The 27266-nt window shown below is 41.4% G+C and overlaps 1 protein-coding gene across 1 annotated transcript; it reads right to left on the minus strand.

Annotated features, from left to right (window-relative positions):
- Nucleotides 1-261: 261 nt before the first annotated feature.
- LOC308233026 (ovostatin-like) lies at nt 262-25786 on the minus strand (the record flags this gene model as incomplete). Its single annotated transcript, XM_080639523.1, is given in 36 exon segments — nt 262-323; nt 672-777; nt 1586-1654; nt 2187-2277; nt 2552-2676; nt 3079-3294; nt 3869-4089; nt 4357-4522; nt 5232-5306; nt 5633-5789; nt 6126-6207; nt 6721-6897; nt 7807-7890; nt 8700-8751; nt 9204-9322; nt 9692-9815; nt 11081-11309; nt 11811-11907; nt 12496-12628; nt 12953-13123; nt 13645-13794; nt 14447-14592; nt 15086-15143; nt 15651-15878; nt 16247-16405; nt 18134-18243; nt 18436-18547; nt 18909-19020; nt 19801-19885; nt 20454-20622; nt 21883-21903; nt 22732-22784; nt 24498-24654; nt 24944-25127; nt 25665-25765; nt 25769-25786. Coding segments are annotated over 36 exon segments (4419 nt in total).
- Between the last annotated feature and the right edge of the window lie 1480 nt (nt 25787-27266).

Raw genomic sequence — 27266 nt, forward strand, 5'->3', positions numbered from 1 at the left:
TCCCATGAACAGTGACATGGTCTTCCCTTGGAGTCCACTGAGCGTGTGTCGTGGTGACAGGACTTGTGACAGCATAAGACAGGATCTGGCCACTGTCTCTGGCTGCTCTCTGAAAAGCCTGGTGATGACTGCAGAGTCCATTTCTGCAAGAACAGTTACTGCTCTCTTCACCGTGCCAGTCCTGCTGCACATGCTGCTTTATACTTTACCTTCTCACCTGCTTGGGTTTTCTTTCTGGATTTCACTTACCTTCTCTAACCATCAGTCTATTTCTGCAACAGCCTCTTTGCAAGGTGACGTATACTGAGCAACAGCATACTCTTCTGGAGAAGAAGGAAAGAAATGTTCCTATTAGCCTGCAGATCACTTTGGGTGCTTTTCAGTGGAGGTAGATACACCCCACACATACTTAAACCAGAGATCCTCGAAATCTCCTTCATTCTGGCATGTGAATTTTTGTAGCTTTCTTGTCATGCCCACTTATCACCTTGCGCATAAGATCACAGAAGTGAAATAAGTCTCTCCCCTGATACTAAATCCAGATCCTGATAAGAGTTCAGAGAAATCTTGGTTCCAGGAGGGCTGGTTCTGTACCTCCCTTAATGCATGCAGTGTTTTGCTGTCCCTTGTCCCTCCCCCAAACTTTGTACTGCTTAATATCAGAGACTTACCAGTTTCATAATAATCATAGATCTGCACAGGAGCTGGCTTGGGATGGGTCACAACGAAGTCCTGCTCAACTGAGAAAGTGATTTCTTTCCCTTTCTTCTGCGAGATCTGCGAATGGAGGGACGAGGATCACATAAGTCTTTTTATTTCTACAACACCATCTGGAGCAGACAAGGGTGCTAACTGATAGATTGTGTATTCCAAATCCCACTGATGCCACACATACACATGTGGGACATCCATTATCTGAAATACATTTGGAGATTCCACAGTGAAACTGAAATGAAGAGTTATAGTTTTCTTATCCTGCTCGTATTACCTGATTCTGAAGTTATTACACATCCTATTGCCAGAGAGGGAAAAAAGGTCCCAAAAGAGTAAGCTTATTTCTTAAGAATGATAAAGTCTGGTATTCCAATCCCACCAATTTCAGACATAAGCATTGTGTGCCATCAAGAAACTTATCGGAACCAATGTACATCACTGGGGTATTGACTTTTGTTAGTCAATACTAGCGTAAGAGATGTAATGAAAATCTTTCCAGAGCAGAGCAGTGTTTCATGTCCTGTTGGAAGAACTGAGGTTTATGACAAGCCCACCAAGGGGACATACACACAAAGGGACCTCTTTTCTGGTGTTTATCTGCTATTGACTGAAAGGAGAAGGAATTTTGATTAATTTCTATGTACTTTTTTTTTATTAACTTACAGTTGTTAGTTGGGCAGGCATCAGTTTGAAACTATTTGGGAGTTTGGGATGTTAAATGTAGTTTGAGGAATAAGCAGCTTAAGTTTTACAGGGGAAAACTGATGAGTGAGGGAACACGGTACATACAATTTATTCATACTGTAGGTGCATCTATTACATGCTGTTTGCACTCTTTGCAAAAATCAAATAAATAGCGATCAGAACTTACATTTTCCAGATAAAGGAGAACATGGTTTTTCTTGTTTTCTACTTGCATCACTGTATGACTGTCGACGAGCTTTAAAACAATGAATTGGAGATAAATATATTTTTAAAACATTATAAAACAAGTTCTACCTCAGACCCTACCACTGCATGGCTGCAGGATTCTTCTTCTAGCCAGCTATCAAGAGCTAGCAGCTGATAGAGACCAAAGGATGCTATATAGATGGAGAGGACTAAGCAATTCCTGCCACTTGACTTTAGCACTTCCTGAGTGCATGAGAGGCGTTACAGTTAATTTGAGGAATACTGCTTGACTTTGGTGTTGTAGAGTCTGGCAGATTTCCCACTCTTTCCCTACCTGTGCAGTGTCAGCTCCCAGTTGCAGCTGCCAGCTGCTCAAGCTGGAATTAGTTTTTAATCTGGGAAGGTCTGTGTGGTCACAGCTTCCTGTAGGGCATTCCCTCCACCCAGTAATGAGAAGTGCAGCCATGCAAACATGTCACAGGGTTTGTGAGTGAATGATTCTTAACCAGGCTTCTGTTTTCATCAGAACCAGTCTTCTCAGCCCCTGGGGCGACTCATTTAATCTTGCTCCTATAGCTTACCTTATCCAGGGAAGACTTTACAGGAACAAAGCCAGAGAGCATCGTCACATCTATTATGAGCATGTTAGAGCTGCTGCGCTTCCCTGTGTAACTGAAACAACAGAGGATCCTGTCAGACTGGACCATCCTTCTGGCCTCATGCAGCCAGAGGGAGGCACAAGCCCCTAGTATGAGGGGGCCAAGTATGTGCTACCACCATCAGTTACTGTCACAAGATCTTTTGGGACATTGTGTCTTACAGACTGATATCATCAACACATTGATCACTTTATGATTCTTGACTTTACAAGCAGAACTGGATACACACAGCAATCTTTCCTGCATGTCTTGTCTTCTGTGCAGCTGGTTTGTTGATGGCATGTTACCTGCTTATGAGGACAATATCAAATTTTCCTGGTCGATCCAGTGGGCAGGAAGCATTTGATGTCTGTACTGAGAGAGAAAATCCAAAGGCCCCCTCCGGAAGGTGAATACTGTATCTCAGTACTGTCTGGAAAAGGGAAAAGCCATTTTATTCAAGCATGCCAAGGTTTTTTTTTGCATTCCAAAGAACAAGTGTCAGATGTAGTGAAGTTCCCTGGCAATGTCCTTGGTTTTATGTGGAAGATCCTTGTTTACATCAATGACAGACACACCAGACTTCTGCTCTTTAACAATGAAGGTACTTGTACCTCCCAGAGAGAAACCAGCTGCTGATCAGAAAGGACTCCTTTTTTTCCATGCTGTGGCTCCACAGCAGTCAGAATGTGGGATGGGAAAAAGAGTTTTAAAATAGTTTATGGCAATCAAATAATTAGGAAAAATAAAGTGAAGTCAGAGAGAGAAACATCAAAAACACGGCTGTATCATATGTGTGATGTGAAGCACAATGAAGGGGAGAGTGGACACCTACTTGCATAAGCACACACCCACTGCCATTCACTGCTAGGCTGTATTTCCCAGAGACCTCTGGAAGGGGAGTCTGTTGCAGCAGGAGCCTGTTTGCATTGTTGACAATAAATACCTTCTCAAATGGCTTTTGAGAAGTGATCTTCACTACATTTTGCGTAACAGGACTGTAGGTGGCCCCACCATAAGCAGCCAGGGCTTGAAGAGCAATGACTGTGTCCTGAAGAAAAAGAAAGTAATAAAAAGCAATTAGCTACACAGCGTGACCGGTGCAGAGAGGTCGAAGCCATGGTTCCAATATGAAGCAGAGTCGCTTTATCCTGGCTAAAGAAACCCTGAATTTGTGTATCATTCCAGGGTTCTCATATATAAGGAACCATTTCATTTTGGCATATATGTTTTAGGGTGGAAGAAATGTCTCTACTCATATAAAGGTCTCAGAACAAAATCTGAGCAATTGAGTTTTTCATAGTGGTGAAGCATATGTTTTCTAGGGACCTACAGAGCACTTCATGGTCTTATAAGAGCCGGGAATTGGTATTTTCTAGGCCCATCCCCAACACAAGTATCTGTATTTGCTGCTGGTCAAATTACTCTTGTATGGCTTTTAACCTTTCCATAGTTAAGAAGAAAAGGGGGAAATTATTTTGGTCTGTCTATGAGAAAGGTTTGGTCTCTGTGTTTGAGGCAGCAGATACAAAGGAGAAATAAGACTAGGTAGTCAAAGCCCCACTGGCACCCTGAACCTGCCCCAATTCCTAGGATGGTTGGGAAGCGGAAGGGAGTTTTGGTACCTGGGTGGAAGAGAAACCTCCATAGGGATTCTGCTGCCTGATGATCCACTGCACAATCCCTGAGGCATTTGTGAGATCCTCTTGATTCCGATTGGGTTTGCAGAGCAATGCCAACAGCACATAGCTGGTGATCTCAACTTCAGCTGATGGGGCATGGTCAAGGAAGGAGGGAGATTTTTCTGATGGATACCTCTTCTCTTGCTCCCAGTGCTGTGAGCCATCTGAACAAAAAGAGTGTAAGGAGCAAGCAAAATGGGTTGTCGGTGACACTGCTCTATGCTGCCTCAGAGACATACTGTGTCCCGGACTCTTTCTCACAAGTACTCTGTACAGAGCAACAGATGTGCTGTAAATTAACTCCATAGATTATTTGTGGAGGTTGGTTCCAGTGGCTATGGTCTCATTATTGTCAAGGTTAGACCACATACCACCAGTAAGATCTATTCCCTCTTCCCACTTTCAAAATTCCCAAATAGGCTGAAACTCACCAGCTTCCTTTGCTGATTTCTGCAACTCTCTGAGGAATGATTCACATTTTTCTGCCTTTCCAGCTAAGCAGAAAGCATAGGCCATGAGTGCCTGAGTGTAAACTTCACTGATATTCTTCTCAGATGCAGCCTCCAGACAAAAAAAGGCATTTCGGACTACAGGATACTTTATAAAAAGAGAACAACAAATAAACCAGTAAAAACACATGAGTCTAATTCAGGACAGTGGTCTTCACCTGATCAAACATTTCTTTTTTTTAAACCTGTTCTTTATCTTGTCACTATCACAGCAATGAGAATGGGACTTTAGTTTGTATAGTGACTTCAGCAGAGAGAATGCAGAATTTTATAAGCAGCAGGGATTTTGGAGGAAACATCAGAAAAATCAAGTAGTGTTTCAGCATGCTCTGAAAGATGATTGCCTATAAACAGAAGACTGTCCTGTTTCTTTCACAGCTAATTCCTTCTGCTTACCTCGATGATAATTGTAGAATCAATGGAATGGTTAGGGTTGGAAAGGACCTTGAGATCATCTAGTTCTAACCCCCCTACCATGAGCAGGGATGCCTCCCACTAGACCATAGTCACCTAAGGCTCTGTCCAGCCTGGCCTTGAACACTGCCAGGGATGGGGCATTTACCACTTCTTTGGTCAACCTGTTCCAGTGCCCCATCACCCTCACAGTAAAGAACACCTTCCTTATATCTAACCTGAAATTCACAGCAACTAGTGCAGATACCGAGCACAGTTATATTTCCTGCAATCTCTCTCTCTCTCTCTCTTTATTATCTAGACAATTTTTCAGGAGATGCTGGAGCTAAGTCAACACTGGGGACCAATTTCAGCTGAATAGCAGCACCTGAAGGTCTCCTTACCGAGCTGGAGTGACCAGCTTCTAGCATGGCAATGGTGATGTAGGCAGAAAGCGACAGCTCATCATTTACTCCTCCCTGAAAAAGACATGGAGAGAGGAATAATCAATGAATGACATGAGTGAGAAGCTCTTAAATAGATTTTAAATCAAGAGAAACCTGTTGCTATCTCCTCAAAAAACATCACTCTCTCAAGCTTATTGCCCCGTAACCCTGTCTCAGGTGCTCAAAGTACAGTGTGGGGATTCTGACTGAGCAGAAAATAGTCATTGTAAAGTGCAGAAAGTTAGCCCTTGGCAGAGGACAAACAATTGGAGTAAAGTATAATTTTTGACTGTAATGGGAGAGCATGTTCTTAACATTAAAAATAGTGTAAGTTTGACCAAGATGTAATTCTCTACAACCTTCAAGGCATTGTTGAAGAGTGTCCCAACACTTCGGAAACAGCCATCTGGCTTCTGCTTGCTTGCCAGCCACATTAGGGTTTGAGCCTGGACATTTTCATCAACATAGATGAAGTGACTAGCTTGTGCAAATGATTTGTACACAAAGGCAGTGAGCCTGCAAGGGAAAGATGAAGCTGTGAGATGAGGATTGGAAGTAGGAACAGAAAAAGTCATGCTCCCATTCACGCATAAGCATGAAGAGCTTCAGCCAGTATGTTGTTGGCTTGCCTTCTCTTTTTGTGCTCCTCCAGGAGACAGTAGTTAAAGGAGTTCTAGCTATATGGGACACAGGAAGGGTGTCCTGCTCACTCTGGGGCTGATCCTAGCTACAAAGCACTGCAGTGCATTGGGTTTCATGAGAGATAGCAGGAGACCAAACCAAAATGTCAGCTGAGTCATGTAAATTCAATGCAAATTCATCTCTGAGCCGTTTCTACTCGCAGTCACTCACCAGGTGTTCCCTTCTTTATCTCTGGTGCCAAAAATACTGTAGGACCCATCAGGATGTTTGTATGATAGCTGCTTCTGGTAGCCTGCAGACATATGGAAGAGGAAGTGTTCCATGAGTTAAAAACAAAACCCTGTTCTGTTTACTATCAGATTTACCTGAAACCACTGTAGGAAAGAGTAGAAAGGCAGTGTATATCTACCAACCAGCAGGGAATCCCAGCGGGAGCTTTGACGGAAGCATGGGTCATTTTGTGCAGGAACACTGAGTCACGGAATAGGCAGAGCTGTATCAGCTCTGTGCTCTAGCTAAGCTAACATGATTAGGATACACGCTGTGGCTGGGTGGAAAAGGAGAAAAGGACTGAAAGGCAGAATCTTGAAGGAAACATAACAGCTGAGCCTCAGAAAAATAGGATAAGGAAAAAAAGAAGATAAAGCAAAAATAACAAGTGCCTTGATCAGGGCAGATCCTTGGGTCACTGAGCTGTGCTACAGCAGCAGTGCCGTACTACTAGGATAGCCATGCTGCTGCTTCTGCTCACTGGGCCTCCATGGGAATTTCAGCATACAGTGTAAGGGAAGCACAAAGCTCTTACCGCTCACTAGGTATCCTATGGCCTTGGATTTGATCTCCTCACTCAGTTGCCCTATCTTATTCAGATAGTCCAAGACATAGATGTTGGGTGCAAACAGGACCATGTTCTGCTCCCCACAGCCGAACGGCATCTGGAGGAGCTGGTGCACATTCTGCATGGCAGTGCCCATGATGTCGCCTGGGGAAGAGGAGATGTCAGGGAGGATTAGTACAACTCATGGCCACTGAAACAAACACTAATTTCCATTCTGTAGGCACAGTCATGGAAAGCCTAGCTCGTGTCATAAGCCTTTCCAACAAGCATGAAGCTCTCAATGCCAAGTGATTTGTTCTGTTCTGTTTTGCAGTCAGCAAAGAAATGTTTCCCCTGTCTTTCCTTACTTAGTCTAAATTGGCCATATCAGAAATGTTATCTATTGTAGTGCCACTTCAAGCAGATACTTCTCAGAAATGAAAAGTAGAACTTTCAGAAAACTTCTGTTTCCAGAGGATGAAAGAGGAACAGCCCAGTAATGCTACAGTGAACCATGTATTGCAGAAGTAACAACTAGTGCTGGAAAGGAACACTGGTTATGTAGATGTATCATAGACAACTTCTAAACTGCTATTTTTAGGAGAGATAGCACAGACCCAGCGAAAGATTTCTGGAATGAGCTGAAATCACCAATATTACAAAGCAGAGATTATATGACTAGTGAGTCACGTAACCAAGTCCAAGTCCTTTTTGGGAAAAGACTGAAAAGATTCCATTAGCATCTCAGATGTGCAGATGGGTGAGTGGAAAAAGGTCATACTGGCATGAGTATGGCTGATGTAGGCTGAGGTCATAACCCAGAACTATGCTACTTCATAGCAAAACATTCAAATGTAATAAATCTAAACAGAAGAGTGAAGAAAGGTGTAACTGATATTTAATCTTAATTTCTCTGATACAGCAAAGAACATTCCTGGCCAAGATGAGAATCAGTCTCTTTGCTCAAAAGCTTCCAACTGATGGGTGGAAACTCACATTTTGAATCCTGAAAAATCTTTCACTTCATGTTTTTACATTTTGTCTCTTTTCATGTTTTATTAATCATGTATTTACCAACAACAGAAAAGGAAGCTCTGGCTGATCCTTCCACCACATTTGTAGGTAGACTTAGAGGAACATCTTGAATAACCACATCATCTGTGGAGAAAAATATTCAATATCTGTGGTTGCTTATATGGAAACATTGGTTATAGCACTGAAATTGCACACAATTGGTAGAAATTGCACAGCGCAAAATTGCACACAAGAGACAGCAGTAGATAGAAATTCACAGCTGTCACCAAGGACATCAAGAGAGAAGGGAGCACAGAAAAAACAAAATTGTGAAAACCAGACCGAATAGTGCAGTAACTGTCATTGCTGAACAGAAACCAGCTGAGCAGGGTAAGGCTGATGCTCACAGGCTCTAGTGTCTGTGGATTCTGGAGCTTTCTTCAGTGGGACTGTGGGGAGAGCTGGTTGGTGAGGGCCAGGGGTGCTTTTGTGCCTCTTTTAATCAGAGCTTTCATGAAATCTTAGAAACTGTTTGCTGTCAGTACCAGAGATGTTCTGGAAAGGAGCTTTACATTTCCTCTCCCATTCCCACTAGAAAAGGAAAGCTGCAAGCTATAATTATCCTTCAAATGGAGTACAGCAGTAAACATGAGTCAACTGAGTTTCTAGAAGTGCATGAAATGCAGGACAGATTTTGCACAAAAAGATGTCTCAATTTGATAGTCTCACAGCAGCTTTCCTTTAGCATCTCAGCACTGTTGGCTGCAGTACAGATGGTGTCTACATGACATATGCACCAGATCACACAGGAATTTCATGACAGGGAACTGAACTGCGAGACTCACACTAGCTGCCATGTGGGCAACTCCAGGAAAAAGGGGAGGGACAGCAACACTTCAAACTCCAAGCTTTCCTTCAGTTCCTCTCAGGACAGCAATATATAAGAACTTTACCTTTTGTACACACCAGGTAGTTTTGAGTCTTTTCCCTTCTGATTCCTTCAGGCTGCATGGCCATGGGAAGAAGAGACACAAGCAGTGAGTGAGAACAAAGCATGCAGAAGAAATGCAGTGACAGAAGAACCACCCTTCACCCCAACCTCCTGAATCACAAGACATCTGGACTGAAGCAACATTTTACACGTTCATACTTGATGCAGCTTCTACTAAAAGGGAGTTCCCATCAGATGGAGTCCCTCATTTCCAGTTTCTCCTCTGCATGAGGGAGACATGCACTTACCAACACCCACTGATCCTCATGGAAGAGGACATCAGATGGGAGTGGACTTGGTCTTAGATTGAACAGCCAGACCCTGTCCCAGACAGATGAAGGTGGAGCCAAATCAGGAGCTCTTTAGGGAATCTGAAAAGCTTTTACTTGCTTTCGGCAGTTCTGCTGCATTTTTCTTTCCTCATGGAAGGGAGTACAGGGCAGACAGTAAGAGCTGTCAGCAGTACCTCAACCAACAGTGCTCTGATCTGGGTATCCCTGTAGTCAATACTGCCATTCCTAGGTGCATCATCTTCACAAGGTTCAACATCCTTGGTCTCTGCAGTAATGCTGAATACTACGTTACCTTAAACAGTAGCAGAAAGGAAGAAAAATGGACCTCTGTCATGCAGAATGATGGCTAAAGTAGAGAAATTTCATGTGGTAAAGAATATCTACAGATGTTAAGTAGTGCAACGTAATGAATGGTTAGTCACTCTAGGTAAGAAGTGGGAAGAGAACTGATCTCTGAAAATGGGAATGATAAACACACTGCAGTTGTGGAGGTCTTTAGCCCAGACAGCTGGAAAGACCAGTAGGAGACCAAGTTCTCCAGGGTGGAAGAGGATTTGGTTTTTCAGGTGAGGTATAAATTGATTAGTATCAATCTCAGGACAGAAAAAAGGGGTAAATTCAAATTTACCGATTTACACTTAATTAATAAATTTACACTTACCGATTTCTTTGGGAGAAATATTCCAGATGTAAGTCTTTCTTTGTTTGGCACATACACATCTATCATCCTCTGGGGAGATGAGTTTGGCCTGATAATCAAGGGAATCTGACAGCGAAACATTAATCTGAGAACAGAAAGAGGGATGTGATGGGATGAATATTTAGTACCATAGGCAAATCGTGCTTTACTGGTAGAGGGGGTGAGCTAGTCTCTTTTTAAGTCCAATGTTAATAGTGTAGAGCAGGTTAAGGCCGGAGATGATGGTGTTGGATGAATCATTCATTAGATGTAACCTTAACAGGTTGCTTCTCATGACATTCTCCATTGAGATGTTTAATATCCTATGCATGCATCTGATTCCTGATCAGGATATTGAGTTATATTCAGTTGACCTGGTGTTAATGGTCTTGAACTAACTTGCAAAGGAAACCATTGATCAGTGTTTGTTCTTCTGTTATTGTTGAAACACTTGGAAAACAAGGTTAAGAGACAAAAGACTCAAAAACAGAGGCTTGCATTTTTTTTTCTAGGTTGTTTAAAACACTAAACTTTTTTGTTTTGTTAGGTCAAACTGTTTGGAATAAAAAACATTCCTAAATTTTCTCTTGATTTTTACTTTTTTTGGTGGTGATCTTCTTGTGAGACTGAAGGGCTGATTTTCAACATTTCAGCAAGCAGAAGAAATCTAGACTCCACATCTGCCTCTTTTTTTCAGAGTTCCTAGGTACAGCATAAGAAACAAGAAGCCAAATAAAAGATCCCTGGTTTTCTTTCTTCAGGTATCCTTTAAACCATGTGTAGGCTTTCTCCACGCAGAAGTACAGTGTAACTGTTGTCTGGAACCAATTTGCCGGGAAAGTACTGAATATTGAGAGTACTGTCCCCCAGTGCCTGGGAGCAATAGAGCCTTTAGCTAGACAAATACTCTGTAGAGCAAGTACTGGACTATTGTGTGCCCTGTTTTGGTACTTCTGTGAACTTTCACCCCAGGGAGGAAGGGTTTGTCTGTTCTCCAATTCCTGCTCATCATTTGGTAAGCACAAGCCCTTCATTTCTTTGCACTTTCACATACATCCCTAAAGAAAAGACTCCACTACAGCCATTGATGGCTTGCATGACTGTGGATGATGAATGATACTCTGCCAAACACTTGCTTCCTTCCTCTATGGATAGTGAGACAGTTGCTTATACACCCATCCTAGTCTACAGGTTTCGCTCTGCTTTGTAGTGGTTTGGGAGGACAAATCAAGTCAGGATAGTTTATGGTCAGATACAATGAGCAGTATGTCAATCAAGGGCAGGGACAGATCTAGTCACCTATACTAATCATTTTGCTGCTGCTTCTTTGGAGATGCAGTAAGGTCTAAGAATGTGGGCAGAAGTACCCACCTGAATGCAGTGGTCAAGATAGTTGAAGATATTTGCTCTAAGCAGGAAATCTTCTCCTCGGATGATAGAGTATGGCAAGGTCAAGTCCACAAAGAAAGGCTGGAAGGCTTTCAGAGTGGTAGGCACAGCCATACCAAATCCAACCAACTCTTCCACACAGAAGGCACTGGCCTTCCATTCAGTGATGGTGTCAGGGACGGTATATGAGATGCTGGCTTTTCCAGTAGAGCTGATGGGAATGCATAAAGGATGACTTTAGAAAGGCTAAATTTCATACATCTTGCTTCTCAGTAAAGGCAATAGGTTTTGAAAATTAGCATTATTCCTGCTCCATCTGCAGAAATCCCACATCCAAGTTCCCCCAGAACTTATCACCCAAGTCTTCTGAGAAAAGCCCATTTGAAAGTTCTTCTGCTCATCATTTCCCTGAGTTTAGAAAGAAAACTCAGAATTCTTGAGGACAGACCCATATTTTAAATAGAGGTGTTCATTTTCTTAGGAAGAGAATATGACTCATGGTACACACATTTGAGAATAGATGTCTTTGGGACAGGGTAATTTTATCACGGAAAAGAGGAGGGCAGGTTGTCAGGTGATGATTGAAAAAGCTAGGTCTTCCAGGCCAGAAGGAAAGAAGAGGTGGCAAGGAATTGCCACCTTGCAGGACATCGGGGGACATATTCAGTATGTCTGAATAAAAAGGCAAAGAGATGGAAGAAGTAGTACTCACTTGATCAAGACGATATCCCAAATCCAAGTTTCAGGGAAGAATTCCCTAATAGTCTCAAGAGTAAGCCTCTTCCCACGTTCCTCTCTAGCAATTTCAGCTTGTAAGAGATAATGGGAATTTAGTGAAACCTGGGTCATGTAACAAAGACTCATAGAAAGGACAGATTCTAATATGCATGGGCCAGTGTGAAGGATGATTAGCATCTCTCTGAGATTATCAGTAATGCTGCACAAATATTGATTAATTTAACTAATGTATCTCTGAGTAAGGTATAATCTGATATCACAAAGAAAGAAAACATGACTTGAAGTCCTTTGGTCTCCAAATATGAGCGAGATACCTAGGGCTAGAACTCAGGTCACTTGGATCTTCTATCTGTTTGCTGTCCACACTGTTGCACTGTCTTTCCAAACAAGCTCTGGTCAGAAGGGAATCAGTGGCAACAGTGTTAGTTTTGTGTGACACTCAACACTTTTTTTGACAACACTTTCCAGCATGAAACTGGACATGAATCAGAAAGACATTTGTGGGTATTGGCCATTATCTTAAGCTACCTCATTTTGTGCTAGACCAATATTAAATATCAATACCAATATGATTCATGAGTACTGTCCATGTCCATGTCACATGAATACCACTTCATTTAAGGAGAAAGATAAAATCTCTTTCTTGTCACCTATATTACCTGATGATTTGACATGGTGTGTAGAAGCCATGAATCCTGCATTCAATAAATATGGTGGAGGTCTTACAGACTCACTAGTACACACAACTGGTTGCCGAACCTTTGAGTTGGTAAAAAATTTTATGCCCATATCCTGTAAAAAAAACACTTTTGTGTTAGCCATAACCATACTGTAGCTGAGGTTTATTCCATTAGTCTCACTTTCTCATTACGGTTTTTCCACCATGTCCAGAGACATCTATGCAGAGACATGCTCAGAGACATCTATGCTGAGACTTGTGGGAGTGTTATGCATGCTGGAAAATCACAGTAGGCACCAGCATCAATTGAGAACAGATGTCCATGAGGATAGTTTGTCATGTATGAGCTTTACTAACAGCATTATTTGCAGAAATATCTAAAGCTACGTAAGTGGAAACTCACTTGAATAGATCTGAGTAATGTACAGGACATTTACCCTGAGGAACTGATATACATCTGGTCCTAATCCAGACATTACAGGTGTGTAATACAAGCCTTTGTGAAAGATGTTGTCAGATGAGACACAGGGGTCTTTGGGATCATCTTCTAGATTGAGCCCATTGAAGATATAGCCTTGAAAGTCTTGCAGAGGATGCAGGCTGTATATCTGTGAGGGGGAAGGAAACACAAAACTTGTTTGTATGGAAAGATCAATCCTGATTACACCACCATGTGCTGCAGATTGCCAGAGCTGAGATGTTAGCCTGTTTGAAACAATGCTGTTTCCTGGATTGAAAACTGGCTGAACGGCTGGACCAAGAGGGTGATGATTAGTGGCCAGTAACTAGAGGTGTACCCCAGGGGTCAATGTTGGATCCAATCCTGTTCAGCATCTTCATTAATGATCCGGATGATGAGGCAGTGTACCCTCAGCAAGTTTGCTGATGACACCAAGCTGGGAAGTGTAGCTAATAACAGTTGTTATCAGACTGGTTAAACTAAACCCCACATGAAAGAGGACTTCCAACTGCCAAGAAACAAAAGCTGTGTATTGCCTATTACAGATGGTTTATGAGCAGCACATGCAAAAAACAGCTGATGTTAACACGGTCTAACAATCTCAAGTGGAGAGACACTGAAATGGAGGAGGAAAAAAAAAAGGACAATGTGTTTGTTTGGGCAGCTTACCGTTTCTGCAGACAGCTCTGTCTCAGACTTCAGAAGCAGCACACTCTGATCCACTGCCCTCACAGCACAGAAGGAGTTGGCAGCAGCTTCAATGACTAAACTGACGTTGGAAGCTGAGTGCATCTGCTTTGCAGAGAATTGCAACTGGACCTGTATCAAAGAGATGTTGGTATGGCTCATCACTACTGCTCAGGGCTGCTCTGTGTCTGTGTGTATGGAGGGCAAGAAGGAGAGCAGAAGGCTCTTCTGATAAAGCACAGATAGCCTGCCTGTAGAGGGATGTTTGGTCCCCACTGCCTCTGTTGACCAGGCCTCTGCTATAATGGGGGCTTAGGCAGGAAGCACACTTAAATTCCTCTGATAGCTTCAATAAAGTCTACCTCAAGTGATTCAAACTAAAAGTGTGATTCTTTTGCAAATTGCATTTTTCAATAACGAAAGTGTGAAAGATTAGATTGTGAAGTGGGATAAGGCTGAAGTGTGCTCACTATACTAAAGAAAAGGCAGCTTAAACCAAATAGCATGCTAATATAGCTCAAGAGAGGCACGAACCATCTGGGAGTAGTATGGGTTTCCTAAAAAGCAGGTTTTAATGTTCAAAGGGGCTTTACCATTTGATGATAAGGCCAGGAGGTGGTGAAAGAGGAGAGACACAAGGCCAAAGAGAAAAAAGGGGAATGAAGACAGTAATGTTGAGAGAAGTGGATAGAAACAAGAAATAAATTGGAAAATGAATGTGTACACAAAGAATTTGTATTTATCTGGCAGCAGGTAAGAATTGCTGTATCTTAGTGTCTCTCACCTTGTTTCTGAAACACCTCTCAACTGGAAACCGGACACTGTCTGCCACCAGTTCCTTGTCAGGGTGTAACATGTACACCAGCAACCGAATGGCTGGAGCCATTTTCTCACTGACCACAAGTGGGATGGTGAAAGTGCCATTTTGATCTGTTAGGAGAGAGAAAGGGACAAGTAAGGAGAGAACTGCAAAGACCTACTGTAGTAGTAGCCATCCTCAACTGGCATATAACTGTACCAGTCAGTGGAGAAATCTCTATTTAGACAATAAACTGAAAAATCCTGGATTTGCCAGGAGGTGACATGCCTGGGTTTAGATCTAGACACGCTCAGATTTATTGTGGATTCAAACATATAGCCAGATTCAAATAGCCTTTTAAGGTAGACACTTTGCATTCTCTATATTATCCTTCGGGAAGATCTTTGCAGGACACTACTTGACTCATATCAAATGATCTAGGTGCTGGACTAATCTGACTTTAAGGTGATAGTGGTAGTATCATGCACACACAAATGGATGGGAGCGATGCATCCCTCCCAGGAGCTGCTGTATACATCCAGGAAGTCCTGACTTGGTCCTCAGTTCAACCATCCCTTCTTATTGTTTTTTAATGCAGACACATGGATTGGCAACTTAACTTACCAGGTTGGATATTAACTTTAATTTCCCCTGTAAGGACAATCTTGCCTTTTGCCATGCCCTGTTCAGAGAAGAGCAATACATTTATATGTTGACAGAGGTTGGAGGGAGAAAGCAGCAATCGAGTTCAATGTACATGGACAGGGCACATACATTGAGATGGTTTGAAATGCTTAAAAATCAGCCTTGGGGCATGCTGGATGCTGTCACTGCTGCTGCTACTGCTGGTACCCTTTTCACTGGTCAGGAAGCAAAAGGAAAATGAAGGGAAGGGGTACGCAAGGAATACCATAAAGAGCTTCTTGGAGGGAAGGGACAAGAACCCTGTCTTGAGACATTATGAAGGTGGTTCTTTACTATAAGGTAGAGTAACACGGCCTGAAATGGGGATCACTTTCCCTGATGGGAAGCTCTGCCAAACCACCTCAGAGTTGCTTCTATCATTGTGCTGGCTAGAAATCCAAAAGCTGGAAGAGTACTCACTGCTGTAATTGCTGTGAATGGACTGTCAGAAAGCTGTCCAGTCAAACAAACCATGCAACAAACCATGCAACAACCTCACACTCACCATGTAGTAGAAGTTTATGGTGTTTATGCCCTTGTATCCCTCTGTGTTCAAAATGTAGTGCACAGTGATCATCTTTTTCTGCCCACAGGTCAGATCTTTCCACAAAGGTTCAATCCTCACAAAACTGCTAGTCCAGGAGTAGAAGCGTGGGATGGAAAGAAATGCATCGGGGTAGGAAGGCTCTATCCAGCCTTCAGAGTAGCACCGGTCACTGGTTTTATAAGTTGCCTGAGCAGGAGAGGGAGTGAGGAAGAAAAGGAAAACAAAACACATGTCACTAGGGAAATCATCACATACCGACATCAGAATGATCAGGTGATAGAATGCATCTATTTCAGAATTGCATCTAAAGCCAAACTGGTAAGGGAACAGCAGCACAATGGTCTTACAGCCTTGCAACAGCCATTGCATTGCAACAACTCAGGTGTTTTCCTAACTGCTTTTATAGTAATTTTTGAGACCTCTAGAATATGAAATAAGCCAGAGAAAGCTTTATTTTTATTACCAGAATTCAAACTTCATCCCATCTTTTTAGGGTTCAGTTTGAGAGCAGTCATCTCTCTTTGTGTCTCTGTTCAGTCTTGTTTGGTACTCACTTTTAGACTGATCTCAGGATCAAACATTTTGGATGTGTCAATGCTAAACTCTGCAATGCCATTATCATCAGTGGTGAAGTTGGCTGTGTTCTTGTTATTGACAAATAGCTGAATAACCTCACTGGAAATAGGAGAGTTGTTTTTGTCTACCAGCTTGATCTGTAGAAGAGAATGTGAGACATGTTCAAGCATGTTATCTATTTGTTTGTAGATGCTAATGTTTTGTGCTCCCTTGTTTGCCAAACAGAATTGCTTTTTTTAATCCCTTTAAAGCAATATTTAAGAATTGAAATGTCTTTCTTCACATTCTGGCATCTATTTCAGCTATCTTATGAGGTTTGGAGCAGGAGCTTCTTCAGCATCTGCTGCATCATTGATAATGTCCTTTGCGGAGCAAGAACTCCTTATGTCTCATCTCTTTCCTGTTTAGACACCTCTGGCTACACATTCCCAGCTTGAAGATATGCTCCTTTTCCTCCATTTTTATCTTTGCTAGTCTTGAGAGTATGCTGCTGATACTTTCAGTATCTGAAGACCTTTCCTCCAGTTCTTTATTTTAAACTGTTTTCTCATTCTGTCCCCACTGTTTCTGCTGTTCATGTGTTAAACAAACAAATAAAAGATATCAGGCATCATTAGATAAATTCTGGGTTGCTAGAACTGAATATTCATTTTAAGTTGGGTTTTTTTGTTTCATTTTGGTTTTTTTCCCAAAGAAAGATGGCAGAAGTAATAATATATTAATTACAAGCTTAAGACACTGCCTATCCTCACTGTCCAGAAACAGCACAGAGATGAATGACCTCTGAAACAAAAATAACAGAGAGCTAACAGTATTCAGGGTGATATTGACTTCAGAGGGACTGAATGCAACAAAAGTAAATGCACACAATATACATCCAGCACACACATTTCACAAAGCAGGGAAAAGCTATGAATCTTACGTGGTGGCACCAGGACAGGGACTGGGATATACTGCATTTTGAGAAAGTATGAGTATCGGACTTTGAGAATAGTTCCCTAATATGACATTCGGGGGGGGGGGGGGGGGGGGTGTTGCACAAAAGCAAAGAAGCTGTCTGAAGCCAGCAGCAGAAGCTTTGTGTCAGATGTGACTTCCCAGCCTCCTACCAGGTGTCTTTCAGCATGGTTAACCTCTAGTGTGCACAAATGCATGTGTTTGAGGAATTCACTGTGGCGCATTATTCCACGGGTGCCTGTTGATCCCCTTCCTTCAGTAAGGGGTGATAAAGTGCACAGCAATCTGGAGATCGGAGTGGGGACTAAGTGAGAAAGTTATACAGACATCTTCCAGAGGGGAAAAAAAATCCTTGAAAGACAATATCTTCTCTCCTTTATGTGCTATAGGTAAGATATCCCCTATCCTTCCATTATTGAAAAAAATGAACTGAAGGAGAGAGATTTATCCCTACCCTTTAAACCACTGACAGTTATGTGGGATTTGTCACAAAACCTAAAATCATGAAAAAGCTTTTTTAAGACAGAAACTGTTGTTATTTCCTTGGTTTTTTTTCTTAAATTCCTCTCACTCTCTTCCCTTATCCCCCAGTGTTTTTATTAATCTCTAGCTGTCACATGGTGGTCAGTCCTGAAGGGAGAGGCAGTGATTTATATCAAGCTAAAAATGCAAGTTAGAAAAGTGATAGTTATTGGATTGTTTTGATGCAAAGTATTTCTGACAAAATTAAACTCAGAGTATATTAATACTTGTCAGTATTTGGAATTACTAATAGCACACTGTATGCAAAATGGAGACTCGGAGAAAACACCACCCACCCCAGACAGTGCCCCAAATGTTCCTATTACTGTTGTTATGTGATTGCCTGTCAGTCATGTTCAATACAAGCTCTCCACACCGTTACTTACCTGTCCAAAGTAAGGAATTCCTCTTCTGTAGTGGCGATCCACATTCTCAAACTGTATACTGCTCATCACCCGAGTTATGGAAATAATCTGAGCAGCTGTGAGTTGCAGGCCTGTAAGAAATGTCCAAGGGAAGATACACTTTGTCTTTCATATAGCTTCAGCCTGGAGATGGTTACTGTGCTTATAAAAATGGATCTTCTTCAGGAAGACATTCTTGCAGTCATCAGGCAGATGCTGAATATCTTCTACTCTCCTTTTGACCACACCACCATTGCAGTTTCTGACTGTCTAGAAGGTATTACCTGTTCCTTTCTCTGTGACAACAGCTTTCACATCAAGATTCCTCATGTAACCAATGCGATTTAGCTCAAAGATGTTGGAGCTGAAAACCTGGGAGAGGCAACCAGTCTTCAGCTGGAATAGGAAATAAAAAAATCCTGTCACCAAGGATCACAGCTTTCAAAGAATGCCAGCAATATACAGGACCCTTCTTTAGCACGTGAAGTCTTTTCCGAATACTTTGAACATGATTTATACTGGACTGATGGAGATATCACTGTCTACACTTTTCAGAAGGGAAACAGAGCCATGAAGAAGAAATATGTCAGACCTCCTTCAGGCTTGTATGAAACCAAGAAGAGAAATGAGGCGCCCAGAGTCTCTAGCAAGATGAGTAGATGAAGATTAAAGAGAGAAAGAAAAGTGTGATGAGCAATGGGAGAGAAGCAAGAAAACAATAAAGAGGACAAAGAGGAATAACAATTGTGTATCATACATCTTTGGTAAATGATTGACAAACTGGGCTCTTCTTGCACCTCCCATGTGAATCAAAATTCCTGCACACACTGAGCTGGACCTTCCCTTCAACAGGCTGGCCATAAGTGTACCTGTGGGAAAAGGAAATAGGTCCATGAGTGATGCTTGAAAAATTGACTTAAGCTAACATATGCAGGAATAGATCCAGGACCAGAAGTGAGCTGGGAAGCCAGAGAATGGAATAGTTTCACAGGCTTTTCTTAACTCTCCTCCTGTTACAAAAGATAATACAACTCAGAAGCTGAAATATTAATGAATTCTACCTTGTCCCTAAAAATAAATACCTCTATAAGCATGATGGACAGACATATCTATGAACCAAATTATGACTGTTGTATCCACTGTTCAGATTCGACTGGGCTTCTAGGTACAATAAAGTCAAAGCAAAACTCCTCATATCTGCAAGAGGATCAGGATTTCAACCCTGGATTCTATATTACAAGATCTTAGAGTAAGCAAGGTCCTTCTGAAGGACTAAGCTTGGAAGGGGGAGTTAAAGACAGCTGGAACCCTAAGACCCCTTCTAGAATTCAGTGGCGCTTTGCTGTATGAAGGTCTCCATCTGAAATGGGTTATTGGGAGTGAAAATATCCTTCTTTATCAGGAGAGACCTTTCAAAAGATTTATTCAACTCACCAAACACCAGTTGGAAGAGAATACTCTTACAATAAATGAGATGAGCACACAAGTAAATGAAAAGCTCCAACCACCAAGTCAACCCTGACCAACTTCCAGCCTCTTCTGAGGCGCTATTTATTTTAGTCTCTTGAGTAAGCCTGTCTCTTTCCCCAGTCCTTGGAAAGTTCTTGCTTTTCAGCATATTTCCTAACCACTCTACACCTGGTACTTACACTCCACAGACTTTCACGGTAAATTCTGAATCCAGAACTGTAAGGCTTTCTGGTGCAGAGACTGTGACATCAAATTTTGGCAACACTAGGACAGAGAATGAAAAGAAAAAAACCAACACTGACAAATTGCAAACTTGCAGGCCTTCCTGAAACGAAGGAGAAAATGAGGATTTATCACTAGTGTTAGTGCACAGAGGGAATGGGATTTCAGAACTGGGGTGTCAAAATGTTTGACAAGTGGTCTGACCTGCAAAAGCTCACTAAATTATTTCTATAAAGCTTTGAAGAGAAAGCAGAGCTTCTGAGGTGAACCTGTGATGTCCAGACACCTTACAGAGCTTTGGCCAAGAAAGCTCATAGACATGTCTGGAAGAAGGTTAGTTTGTCATAGCGAGTTTTGCAATCAATGTATTGATTTGTTATGTGGACTATTTTCCTGGCTGAACCTGTGCAAAACGGTTAATTTCTCTTATTTGGCTTTTTGCTGTTCTTTTTTTTTTTTCCTTTTCCCTCTCCAGTTCTTAATGACAAATGATTGAAGTTCCATTTGCCAGGAAGCTGTTTGAAGTTTCAGCAGTCAAAAGGTCTGATTGATAGGGGCTTATATCTAATAATATTTTCTACTCTAAACAAAACCAACGGGTGGCATTTACCATATTCCTCCACAATGAATGAGTGATTTGTTTTATCTCCCGACTTCTTTGCTACTATAATTCTGTAGTTCCCCAGGATAGGCTCTTCAGTTAGGGGGAATTCAATTTGGATAATGTACATCTCTGACGTCACGTTTTGCCATTGAAAGATCCTGTTGCCTCGTGGATCCTGCAGAAGGAAAACAATATAGACTCTTTTCTTTTTTTCTTTTTTTCCTTGGAAATCTTCTGCTACTGGCACACAAAGCCAGAAACAAAAAAGAAAGTAGGACAAGCTGCTTTAAATCATTGGGGAAATTGCTTAAGGCATGGGTATTGAGATAAATTATGCCTTGGTACTCTAATTGCTAATGTTGCTAGAGTCTCATCTCTTGATCTCAGATATAGGCATCCTCTGCTAGCCTAAGTATTGGTCTCAATCATCAGGTGATGTTGAACAATACTGCTCTTCCCTGCTCCTTAGTACATGTTGCTCTATTTTTGCGTCAAGAGGGGAGAGAAAGAAAATCTTTGTGCTCCCACTTCAGCTGAGCTTATCCCACACAAATCTTAGCCTTTAGCATCCCCAGCTTTTTTCAGCTGCTGGAAGAAGGAAGGAAGCATTTCTTCTGTATTCACTAGGGTGTCATTTACCTTTTAGCATGAGTTATTCTGGTTAGACTGAAGAAAACTCACACCATTTTCCTGAATTCTTTAAAGCACTGGCTGCAGAAAAACACACATAGAGCTCCAAATATGTATGTTCCACTGCAAACCAAGTAATGACAACTAAACTTCATGGAATAACATGAAAACTTGCAAGAATACTATCTAGACATGAACTGCAATTGCTATTTTAAAAATCCTTACAAAATGCAATTGAAGTGCTAACATAACCTGTAATTAATATGATGGCGAGTCGCTGGCACAGGTTGCCCAAAGACGTGGTAAATGCTCCATCCCTGACAGTGTTCGAGGTCAGGTTGGGCAGAGCCTTGGGCAACATGGTCTAGTGTGAGGTGTCCCTGCCCATGGCCGGGGGGTTGGAACTGAATGATTTTAAGGTCCTTTCCAACCCTAACCATTTTATGATTCTGTGATTCTATGAGTTGTATCCACAGTTTGTATTTGTTCATAGTTTTCAGAACACTTGATTTGTGAGAAGATAGACCCAAAAATAAGTTGAGAAAACCGGTGGAGTGGGAAGGAGACAAAAGTAGGCATAAGAACAGTACAACTTTTGACTGCTGAAATTAGTATAGGTATGTTTTCCATGTTAGTAAAGTTCAAACAAAATCCTGGGATTTTATGGAGTTTCTGCTAATTTTTTGTCAGTGTACCCAGGAGCAAGATTTGTCTGGATGTAGACACATACAAACCAATGCAAGCATGTGTGCCCTAGATTTTATTTGTAGATGAATAATATAGTACAAAGAGAAAGAATTCTTACCTGAATTGCAATCAAGGGGTACTGAAAAAGGAATAAACAAAGTGGGAGAAGAGATTAGGTGGCTGAACAAACACAAATTATTTTTCACCGTGACTGTGAGAGATGCATAATCAATAATCAGTATAATGCCATTGATCAGATATCTTCATCACTTACTTTAATCGGTTTAACAGCAGTTTTACTTCAATAAGAACATTACATAAAGGAAAGAGATCAAATGAGAATGTCAGAGCATTTCTGATCTTACTGAATTCAGTGCAATCCCAGAGTAGCTGAGTAAGTGGAGTTACAGAGATGCATGAAAACCATGACTAGGGCTTCTTCAATTTTATATCCTAACTCTGATTATTATATTGGCTCTTTTGGTAACACTCTGATGTCTTCTGCATTACAACCACATGACAGGAGGCCAGTAAAGACCCTTCTGTTTCTTGCTTTATGCACTATGAGCATGAAGGCAGCTTGATGGCAATGCGAAGAGTGCCTTTGATGAGATAAATAATTGTGGTAACAACTTTCAATTGCATTTACCATTTCTAAAATGGGCAAAGTAGCAGGTGGATGACTTACCAAATTTTGCAAGCAACAATTGCTGTACAGTAATAGCAGGAGACTGAACCATGGGCTTTCTGGTCAGAGCTAAAATAATGTCTGCTGTGACAAAGTGAAGGGATTTTGAGCCTCTTCCCCAGAAATAGCAAAAGGTGTTGTGTCAGGAATCCAGCCTACTGCATTCAAGTTAATTCTTTGGCATTTAGTCTCTGCAACATTTTATTTTATCCACAGCAGCTGTTTACTTAAAATTTGAGAAGCAGTTTTAAATACAGGGGAATGTTACTAGTCACTCACCATCTCCTGAACGGGTTTAAAATTGAAATCCAGGGCAACAACACGAAACATCACTGAAAAGACAAGGAACAGGCTGTTAGCATTAATTGTAGTTTATTTGGCTGAGCACAGTGTTTTGCATTCATTAGAACTCCCAGTTTCACTGGATCTTCTAGAAGTCCCACTTACACAGGATGCAGCTCATAAAATTCACCTAAAGGTAAAAGAATCCTACAGAGACTTTGCTGAAGGGACTTTTCCCCAGTATCAAGTTCTCACATTCATTCATGAAAGTTTGCTTAATGTCAGATAACAACTGCTGTGCGGTCAGGCAGTCTTAAGTGACAGCCATAATTCTTTCAGTGACCATCTGCGTGATGCAAGCAAACTTGTTCCTCTTCATTTCCCCATCTCTAAAGCAGGGTTTGTTGCTTTGAACAGAAGAAAGTTCTAAATATTACTGGAAGTAGATGAGGTGTCAGTTTTTCCTAATGCAGTGTAATTTCTCTTAGTTCAGTTTGTTCTCATCTTCTACAGATTTTTTGGTTTGGTTTGGGTTTTTTGGGGGGTTTCTTTTGGTTTTTTTGCAAAAGGAATAATAAAAGGAGAGCAAAGAACTACTCCAGTGAGAAGGCTGGAGGGCCAAAAGAAGTTGGGACAGCTGACCCAAATGACCCAAACTGGCCAAAGGGATATGCCATACCATATGACATCATGTTCAGTATATAAACTAGGGGGGAAGCTGGCCAGGGGCTGCTGCTCAGAAACAGGCTGGCCATCATTTGGCAAATAGTGAGCAACTGTAGTGTGCATCACTTGTTTTGTATATTAATTTTTTTGTCATTATGATTATCATTATTATTTTCTTCCTTTTCTATCCCTTTAAGCTGCCTTTACCTCAACCCACGTGTTTTCTCAATGTTACTTTTCCCAATCTCTCCCTCATCCCACTGGGAGGAAGGGTGAATGCTTAGTTGTCAGCTGGGATTAAACCACAACAGCAAGGAAAAGTATAAATGTGCGTTTCCAAAATGTCCTTAAAAAGCATTACCTTTCCATAATTTAATTTAGACTACTGCTTCCCCCACCTCAAAACCAAGACATTTGACAGCTAATAAAGCCACGTTTTGTGGACAACTAGGTTGCATCATATTCTGATTGGCAAGCTTTCCTTCAAGCTATATATCTGTGTAGCTAGAACTCATCCCTACGTAAAGCATAGTTGATTCAAATCTAAGGGCTATATGATCTGGTTGAGCTCTGGAAAGAAGTATCATCATAGTGTTTCCTATGGTGTTCTAGCTGTGTGTTAGAAGCCTTAAAGCCTGGGAGTAAAATAAGGAATGGATAAAGACAAATGGTTTTTTGCATACATGGAGCTCTGTTCAATTGCCAGATGAGAAGTATGCATAAGGGAATAGGATAAGTGGAGGAAAAACAACAATATAAAGTCCAAAGCCATCAGAACTCAGAAGGTAAGTAGCATGATTTTGTCTTTAAAGACATAGAATTGATTTTAAAATAATGACTTTCACTCTTGGTCTTTAGACTGTCTTTGATGCTGACCAGCATCAAAGGAAGGGCAAATAAAATTATAGATACCATGGGCTCCCATATCTCCTGCCATCCTGAAGATGACTTTCTGAGCTCCACACCTGTAATGGTCTTAACAGAAACTCTGAAGAAATTGCCTAGGCTGTAGCTCAGACTGAAAACACCATGCAGAGAAATTCTGTCTGAAGAAATTGCTTCCTAAGGGATGTTTTATAAACTAAATAGATATTCACCACTTTGTCCTGGTTTATAGATGGGTTTGTCTGTCTGCACGAAGACAATGCTTTCTGTGTTCCAGATCATCACTGACCGCCGCTCTTCTAGTCTGACTGTGGTACCATTAGCAGAGAAGGAAATGAAAGCCAATGGGGCAGAACTGACAGGAGGAATCTGTAAGGAAACAGAAAAACAAGGGGAGGTTGTTAGTCTTGAAGTAATTTGCTCCAGAACCTATTGAACAACTACACCTGTGGCCTGGACTCCTAAAAAGAGACACACATTTCACTTCCACCACTTTCATCACCTTTTATCATTTTTTTGGGGCCTAATTTTTTATGTTTATTAAAAATGCCTCCTTGTCTGTTACTATATATATCTCCTCTGCTTCCTTTTTTCTTCAACAAGTCTTATTCCACCTTACATTTCTTTTCCACTGGGACATTAATTAAAATGAATTTACCGTGAAGTTGAAGCACTGTAGATCATTACTTGAGGTCATGGTTTTCTCAAAAATAGTGGTGTTGACAGCACCATATTCTAGGATGACTCTGATGGATATTGTCTCATTGAGGTTAAGGAACTGCAGGCAAACCTGACCTGGAGAGTCAGTTTGGAGAACAGCAGGCACCATCAGGACATACTGCCTACGAGATCCAAACATCAAAGTGATTACATCATAAAAAAGAAGAAACAGTCTCAACAAGATGAGAGAAATACAAAGCATTGTTATTTTGTACCCACTGATTAGTTTAGATTAAATACAGGATGCTCTGCCAGTGCCCCTCACTCCTGCCCTCCAGCTCCCAACCAACCCAGCCCTGGGTTCTGGCTCCCAACCAATCCCAGCTCTGCCAGTGACCCAATCTCTAGTCTTTTTGTCCTTTACTTAAGTCCTGGACTCACCTGCTTTTAGCAGAGTACACTGCTGTTACTACTACTATTGTTCTTTCTGAACATACATGTCAACTTCTGTAGAAGTACTGCAGAAGGCAGAAGGTGTGCTTCACATTAAATGAGAATCATTCACTTCCCATCTACATTCCAGTTTAACTTAACACTCCAGATATAAAAGATTAGTCATGGCAGTATTTATTATTTAAAGTAAAATTAGTGGCACTAATTTTAGCACTGTCTTAAAGCCTTATCATAAATACTATTAGTAATAATATGATCATTCTTACGGCTCAGGTTCCTTTGCAGCTGTTACATGCAGGAGAAGAATAGCCAAAAGAAACTTCAGCCACATTTTTCTCACTGGGAGACACAAGAAAGAGATGAGCTCTCATCCCAAGAAACAATTCATTGCCTACTAGTTAAACAGTTCTGTAACATTCTCACCCAGTGCTCCAGAGGAAAGGAGTCAACCCTTCAACTCCTCCCTGACTCGTCCCTTAGATGTCAGTGCCTTTATAATTGCAGCAAGGGGTGGAGATCTTAGCCTATCCTACTACTTGCAAGAACCTCCCCTAACCCTACTGCAAGCTAAATAAACCCACTGTCTTCAGACATTAACACTACTGCAGTCTCTGAATGCCTGCACAAGATGTCTTTAGTGGTCTTGTTTTCAAGATGAGGGGCTTTGCTCTTTGCACTGAGGCCTGGCACAGCACAGAAAAAGACAAAATTATCTAAATTCTAAATGATCTAAAATCTAAACAGAATAAGCCTGTTAAAACAGGTTAATATTTGAAGGTTTTGCCCACCATTGTTGGATTTTATCATCTGGATTGATAGTCTGGGTGAAGTAGACTTTCTATATTTTGACACCTGTTTCTGGTTAAAATAATGTATTGGCCCTGCTTTTCCCTTGTTTCAGAGATATTTTGAATACTGATGAAACTGAATGATAGAGAAGCTAAAAACAGAAAAGTTCTTACATATTTTTACCCTAGCCATTGACCACTTTACAGTGTTACTGATGTTTGATTAATTTCAGTTTGAAATTAGCCATTTGATGGGTCCAGGTAAATCTGTTAGTGCCCCAGGTTTCTAGTTTTCACACCTGTGTGAAAGCTGTTTGGTTTTCTTCAGGAGTAAAAAAAATCTGCTTTCATCCTCCTTTTGTTCTCCTGTTCTCTCCAGAGAAAATAAAGCACACTATGTGCTGCTCCCCATAAACAAAGCAGTGCTAGAAAACAGTAGTTTGATAACTGCAATTAATTTTTTCCTGTTCATATTGGTACCGATCTGGCTGGAATGAAGTTATGAAGTCAAGTTTCTTCACCTGTATGGTGCTGTGCTTTGCATTTGTGGCTAGAACACTGTTCATAATTCACCAGTGTTTTGCCTATTCCTGACCAGTGCTTGCATGGTGTCAAGGCTTTCTATCTCGCCCACCTCTCATCGAAAAGCCAGTACACTGGGGGTGGACAAGAAATTGGGAGGGGACATAGCCAAGACAGCTGACCCAAGCAGATCAGAGGGATATTCCATACCATACAACATCATGCTCAGCAATAGAAGCTGGGGAAAAGGAGGAGGAGTGAGGACATTTGTGGTTACGGTGTTTGTCTTCTGAAGCAACCACTACATGGACTGAGGCCCTACTTCTCATTAAGTAGCTGGACATTTGCTTGCCAATGGGAAGCAGTGCATAAATTCCTCTTTTTCTTCTTTTTCATGTGCACCTTCTGTTTTCTTTATTAAACTGTGTTTATCTCAACCCATGAGTCTTTTCGCCCTCCTTTTATCCCCTAATCCCCCTGAAAAGGGCTGTCAATGAAAGGCAGGGTGGGTGCTTGGCTGCTGGCTGGGATCAACCCACCTCTGTATGTTATCAACAT

Source organism: Psittacula echo, assembly GCF_963264785.1.
Source record: "Psittacula echo genome assembly, chromosome: 1".
In the NCBI taxonomy this organism is placed as follows: Eukaryota; Metazoa; Chordata; class Aves; order Psittaciformes; family Psittacidae; genus Psittacula; species Psittacula echo.